General features: G+C 39.1%; 1 protein-coding gene across 1 annotated transcript in view; it reads left to right on the top strand.

Moving 5' to 3' along the window:
• NRAP (nebulin related anchoring protein) overlaps nucleotides 1–6,366 on the top strand; it is a gene marked incomplete in the record, with an annotated part of 53,418 nt that overhangs the window by 23,231 nt on the left and 23,821 nt on the right. Inside the window, 5 exon segments of the mRNA XM_072424181.1 lie at nucleotides 2,149–2,253; nucleotides 3,294–3,401; nucleotides 4,028–4,129; nucleotides 4,217–4,414; nucleotides 6,155–6,259. Coding sequence (XP_072280282.1) covers nucleotides 2,149–2,253; nucleotides 3,294–3,401; nucleotides 4,028–4,129; nucleotides 4,217–4,414; nucleotides 6,155–6,259 — 618 coding nt within the window.

The raw sequence follows: 6,366 nt of genomic DNA, 5'->3' as shown, positions 1-6,366 counted from the left end.
ATTTTTTCAGTCCTGGACCAGGTCCATTTCAGGTTTTCTTTACCACCCAGCTTCACTGATGAAAGTGTATCCTCTCCAGTCTTGGAGAGCTTTAATAAATTAGCCCAATGGAGCCTGATTTATGAAAGCTCTCCAAGGCTAGAGAAGATAAACTTTCATCAGTGAAACTGGGTGATCCAGAAACTTGAAATGGATTTCTTCAAAGTTTTTTGCTATTTGCTAGCAAATGTTTTGAATCCTGGACCAGATCCATTCCAGGTTTTCTGGATCACCCAGCATCACTGATGAAAGTGTATCCTCTCCAGCCTTGGGCCTCAGGCCTATAGAGAAGGTGAATCTCCCAAATGAGGACAGAAATAAAAACTAGTGGATGCTATTAATAATGGGTGAATAAAAGTAGACCGTAATTTGGATTTGGGAAGCCAAATCTGGATTTCAATGTTATTTTTGGTGGGTTTAGGTGGATGGGGTCCAAGCGCCGGTACTGTAATAGCTTGTGACTGTCCATCCTGCCAGGTCCCCCCTTCTACCTTAGTATCCCTGGGAAAATATAAAAGGAAATGAGTTTTGGCCCCATCACTCACCTGTGGCCCCCAGGGGCCTCCAAACCATTCTGCACAGCTTTTCTGTAACACACACTTTTTTGGCTGCAATGGAATCTTTTGGACTCCTCACCATCCACTTCCATTGTGAGCAATTATGATTATTGAATTTTCGGCTAATAAGGAGGAGCAGATGATTTTGGCAATCCGTATATTGCATTTGCCAGAATGTCATTAAAAACATTTTTGCAGCAATGCTGGGAGAAATTTGTTAAAAATAGTGATATTTATAAAGTTTATTTTATTAAAAATGTAATCTTTGTCCATTCCGCTGTGTTTTTTATTCCCCTTTTTTTATTGTTATTTGAAGTTAGGAAAAATGGCCGAAATAACATAAAATTAAAGAAAAACACAAAATGTGCTTGCAGGATTTTTATTCTCCTTCTTTTCTTGTGTATTTTAATGTTTCATTTAAAAATAAAATAAATATAAAAATGAAACAGAGAAAAAAAAAAACATACATCTTTGTAAATTCCCTTTTTAAAATGATTTTCTAATAAAATTCTCAAAATACACAGAAAATAAATAAATAAATAAATATTCATTCACACTATGGCTGTAAAAAATACAGATTTTTTGTTGTGCACATTGGTGCATGTTGTGTTGGAGCAGAATATTTATTTGACGGGGTTATCCAATGCAGCATACATGCAGAAAAATCGAGTGCATTATTATTATTATTATTATTAATATTAATAATAATAAACAGGATTTATATGGCACCAACATATTATACAGCGTTGTACATTAAATAGTGCATAACTTGATTTTTAAAACACATTTTTTATGGTCTTTTTCTGGAAAATGTTTTCCTGCAGGTGAGACATTTAGAACAGTTAAGCTTAATCCACATCAAATATTACAATGGGCTCTATATATAAATTATTTCCCCCCTAGATTCTTCTGAAATTCCTATTAAAACAATGACTCGTTCTGCCACCTAGTGGTCAATTGTCAAAAGTGCACAGCTGTCACATAGGAAATTAATATAAATTAAATGAATATTTCCAGATTTACGAAAGCTGAAGAGGATACATTTTCAATAGTGAACCTGAAAACCTAGAATGGATCTGGTCCAGGATTATAAACAGTTGCTAACAAATAGGAAATAGCTTTAGGAAATCCATTCCAAGTTTGCTGGATCACCCAGGTTCACTGATGAAAGTGTATCCATTCCAGTCTTGGAGAGCTTTAATAAATCTGGGTCTATGAGTGGATTGACAGGGGAATAATTTAAAAATAAAGCCTCATGTGTCTGTCTGTCTAACAATGTTAGATGTCTTTATGGTTGTCTAAAAATGATCATTTTTGCAGCAGTGAGCAAGAAATTGTTGATCATTTTTATCCTTTTAATATTGATATTCATGAATATTGAGATCTTTTTGAATGTTGTTGGCATTTATTTGTTACATTAACTTTTCTATTTATAATAAAGAAAATTAAATAAAAAACAATAGCAACAAAAAATAATCACATGACATTTCTATGCGTAGTTAATTGAAGGATAATTTTATCTTTTTACTGACTTTTTTTTTCTTTTTTTTAGTTGAATTATAAAGCAGAATATGAAAAATCCAAAACGCATTATACACTTCCTCAGGATGTCCCAGAAATAAGGAAAGCAAAAGCCAATGCTGAACTCTACAGCGAGGTAAATGGTGACAATGATATGATATACAGAGTTTCCTATATGCACCATTTATATATTGGACATTTTTATTGGTGCAATGTCACATATCCCAACTCTTAACATAAACCCTAATTTTAGGATTCTGAATGGTACCCCACTGTATTTTGCAGAAGGGTCTGTAGTGTATAAAACACAGTAGTGAATATACCTTGCATTGCAGTGTAAATGTAAAGAAAATATAAAATATAATAAAAGTAGAAATAATAATCCATCGCTGATTTATTTGTGCTGCTATGCAGTAGGCAGTCAGCTCCATGGCAGCACAATGCACATCTATGGATGGCTCCATGCTAGCATGGCCACGTCATTGTGAACCAGAGATGGATTTGGCCTTTAATGCTATATAAACCTATTATCTCCTTATGTCTTAAAATGCCATTTTGGTCCCTGTGTTCCTTTTCACATCATTTTCACCCAAAATGTTTCTTTGCAGCTTCCTATACTAGTGATATGAAGGTGAAAGTTGAAACATCTATATCTGCAGTTTGCAAGAATTAGGGATGAGTGACCAATATTTGAGAACTTGATTTTGAAGAAGAATGAACAGTTTAACCTTTGACAAAATGTGTAAATTAGTTTGTAGCTTTAGCATGCATGCATTTACTATGCTGTGTGATATGGTTTGTTTCCAAAGTGTGTGAATGACCAATGCAATGTGATCACCATGTCAGCATCGGTTACTGATCGTCAGTGAAAGCTGCTGCTGTAAAGTTTACATTAACAAAAACATTGAAAAATGTCAGGTCCAGGATAGTTAATTAAAAAAAACTTCTGTAGCCATTGGGGGCCATATAAAGCCCATTATGTTATTAAAAAGCCAAATACATTTTCACCATCTTCCACTGCATTTTACCAGATGTCCAAAATCTTTGTGATGTCATTAAAATTTTGGTAAAATTTCCATTTAGCATTTACATTCACCAAGTTTAAAGGGTTGATCTTTGTCAGTCTTATGGTTGGAAATTTTGCGCTGACCTAACTTTGTTTTCTCTTTTTTGTAGAACAAGTATAAGGAAGAATGGCATAAGACCAGAGGTCAGAACTTTGAGATGAAAATGGATTCTTTGTCCCTCGCCTCTGCCAAGGCTTCAGGAGATCTTGCAAGTGATGTAGGTGACTATTGAGGATGACAAGTCTCTTGGTGGCCATAATCAATTAGATCCGGCTAATATAATCATTGAGTGATCCAATTAATAATGGTCCCATTTGGTAATGATCATGTAGTCATTGAATGTCTGCAATCCCTACAGATATATACTGGTTTAATATTCTAGGGGGAAAATGGATTGCAATTTTTTTCTCTACCCAAATGCTGTTGCCGAAATGCGAGGAATGGATGAACAACCAGTTTACCTGTTTATGTAATTGTGCAGGATTAGGGTGTAGGATCTTCCCAAAATCCTATATTTTCATTACAATGGTAGGATGGGGCCAATGGTATCCAAGCCATGGCAGCTGGCTATTATAAGTCCCTATTGTTGTGTGACCATTACGCTTGTAGCACAATAACAATAAGGATTATTCAGTAACTCTGACAAAGTCTTTGGACATTTTTGGGAGTGTAGGGATCGATCTTCTGTTGGGTTTATTGGACGCCCCCTATCTTCCTGTCTTGGTGGCATCTAGGAGAAGGCTGAATTTGATTCTGGTGAGCGTGCTCACGATCTGCTAACAAGGAATTTTGATGTCCGGAGATATACAGCAAAGATTTCCATCTCTATCTTCTCCATTTCAGATTAAATACAAAGAAGAATATGAAAAAAGTAAAGGCAAAGCAGCAGCAACCAGCGACTCCAGACTCCTCCATTCCCTGCAAGTAGGGAAACTGAGCAGCGAGGTAATGGAAGGGTCGAAGAATGCTGACACTGAATACTATACGGCCCATTGTATCAGACTTGTGACATTGTATATTATTACATTGCAGATTTCTTACAAGAAAGGCTTCGAGGAGAGGAAAGCTCAGTTCCACCTGCCCATGGACATGGTCAACATCACCCATGCCAAGAAAGCCCAGTCCCTGGCGAGCGACCAGGATTACCGCACCAAGCTCCACGACTACACCATCCTGCCGGAGGACATGAAGGTGACATGGGCCAAGAAAGCTTACAACCTGCAGAGCGAGGTGAGACATGTGATTGGCAATTTATTATAGAAGAGAGACAGAATAATGGAAACCCCACATGATAGGGTCACTGTGTATTTAAATCACAGCTGCAAAGCTTAGCCATGTTCTGCTGTCCAAGTGCCTGACAGCTAAGGATGAGCGAGTGAATGTATTAAATTCGGTCTCAAGGGGAATTGAGCCGTTCTCGCTTACCAACATATAGGCGAGAACAGCCTTTATAAATTCGGTTGGCAAGACTGAAATTTTGGGACCTGCAAGACCAATCAGGCGAGTGGAGCTGTCAGCTGCAGCTCTGTACTATGTGTTCCTGGATTGAGTTTTTCTTATCCAGGAACACAGTGTGAGTGTCACGGCTGGCTGCTCATGAATGAATGCAGCGTGGGAAAAATTCTCTGATTTTTCCCACGGCCGCGCTCATTTATAAACGCTCTGAGAGGAGGAGTAGCGCGGCTGCATTTATGAATAGAGCCATGAGAATCCTCCTCTCAGTGAGAGATCCCAGGGCACTACAGGTCAGAATAAGGGCTTGCCTGGGGATCGCTCACTGACAGGAGGATTCCCATGGCTGTATTTATGAATGCAGCCGTGATAACCTCCTATAGTGATTTCCGATAGTTTCAGGAAATTTTGCGGACCCATCGAAACTTCAAGGAAATTTTTGCTTATCCCTACTGACATCAGTATGTAACAAAAGAAAAAAAGGTCCTGCACTGCTTGCTTGATATTGAGCTTTTTTAAGGAAGACAACTAAAAGCAAGCCAAATTATGAATGCTATTATATTGTGGAGCCATCTCTTCCTAAAAAAGCAGCCACCTACCAGCAAGGACTATTAGCTTCTGCATGTCTTTGTGCAGAGGTCTGACATACCCCCTGCTAGAGCTGTCCAATCAGGGAGGAGCATGAGCTTTGCTCCCCTGATTGCAGCCCTGTCGTGTTGCAGTCCTGTACTATGTGTTGCTGGATACAGTTTTTCTATCCAGGAAGACAGTGTGAGTCTCACGGCTGGCTGCTCATGAATTAATGCAGCGTGGGAAAAATCGCGAGATTTTTCCCACGGCGTCATTCATTCATAAACGCAAGCTGCATGACTCACTCTGAGAGGAGGATTACCGCGGCTGCATTTATGAATGGAGCCTTGAAAATACTCATCTCAGTGAGAGATGCCAGGGCACTACAGGTCAGAATGACGGCTTGCCCAGGGATCGCTCACTGGCAGGAGGATTCCCACACACTCCCTGCTAGAGCTGTCCAATCAGGGAGGAGCATGAGCTTCGCTCATTGCAAAAGTATATAAGTCTGGTTCAGCGGGGCCGTGTGTCACACCTCTGCAGAGAGACCATTGCTTCCACACAGGAAGGCTCCTTCTTTGCAGCAAGCTGGCAGGCACAGGAAATGTTATCCAACTAAATAAAACATACAATAAGACAGCAACTTTTTTGTATTGGGACACATGGAGTATATTAAACGTTTTTTGGGCTTTTTTACAGGCTATTTTATGTTCTATATATGGGGGAGATCATTTAAAGCATGGCCGGGGATCTAATCCTTCCCCAGACCATCCAAAACTATAAAGTAAAGGTTTTGGCGAGACATAATTGTTTGATTTAGCCACGCCATGGGTAGAAATGCAATGCGCATTGTCTGCAAATCCCATGTGAGTGTTCAGCAGGGGTAAAGATATCTTCTTTATTGCAATTGAAAGTTTCATTGTTTTATCTAACGTCTTTTTATCGCAGCGCCAGTACAAATCTGATCTGACGTGGATGAAAGGAGTCGGATGGAGCACAGAGGGAAGCGTGAATGTGGAACAGGCTAAGAAGGCCGGGGAGATCATTAGTGAGGTGAGACGAACACTCGCAATAGAGAAATTCCCAAATATAAGAAATAAACCGGTATCAGCGTGCAGCTATAGCAATCTATAAATTGTGACCTGGTACAGGACAATGGA

Source organism: Pyxicephalus adspersus, chromosome 10 (genome assembly GCF_032062135.1).
Source record: "Pyxicephalus adspersus chromosome 10, UCB_Pads_2.0, whole genome shotgun sequence".
Classification (NCBI taxonomy): domain Eukaryota; kingdom Metazoa; phylum Chordata; class Amphibia; order Anura; family Pyxicephalidae; genus Pyxicephalus; species Pyxicephalus adspersus.
The sequence above is the reverse complement of the archived record's forward strand: the minus strand, read 5'-3'. Positions and strand labels throughout refer to the sequence as shown.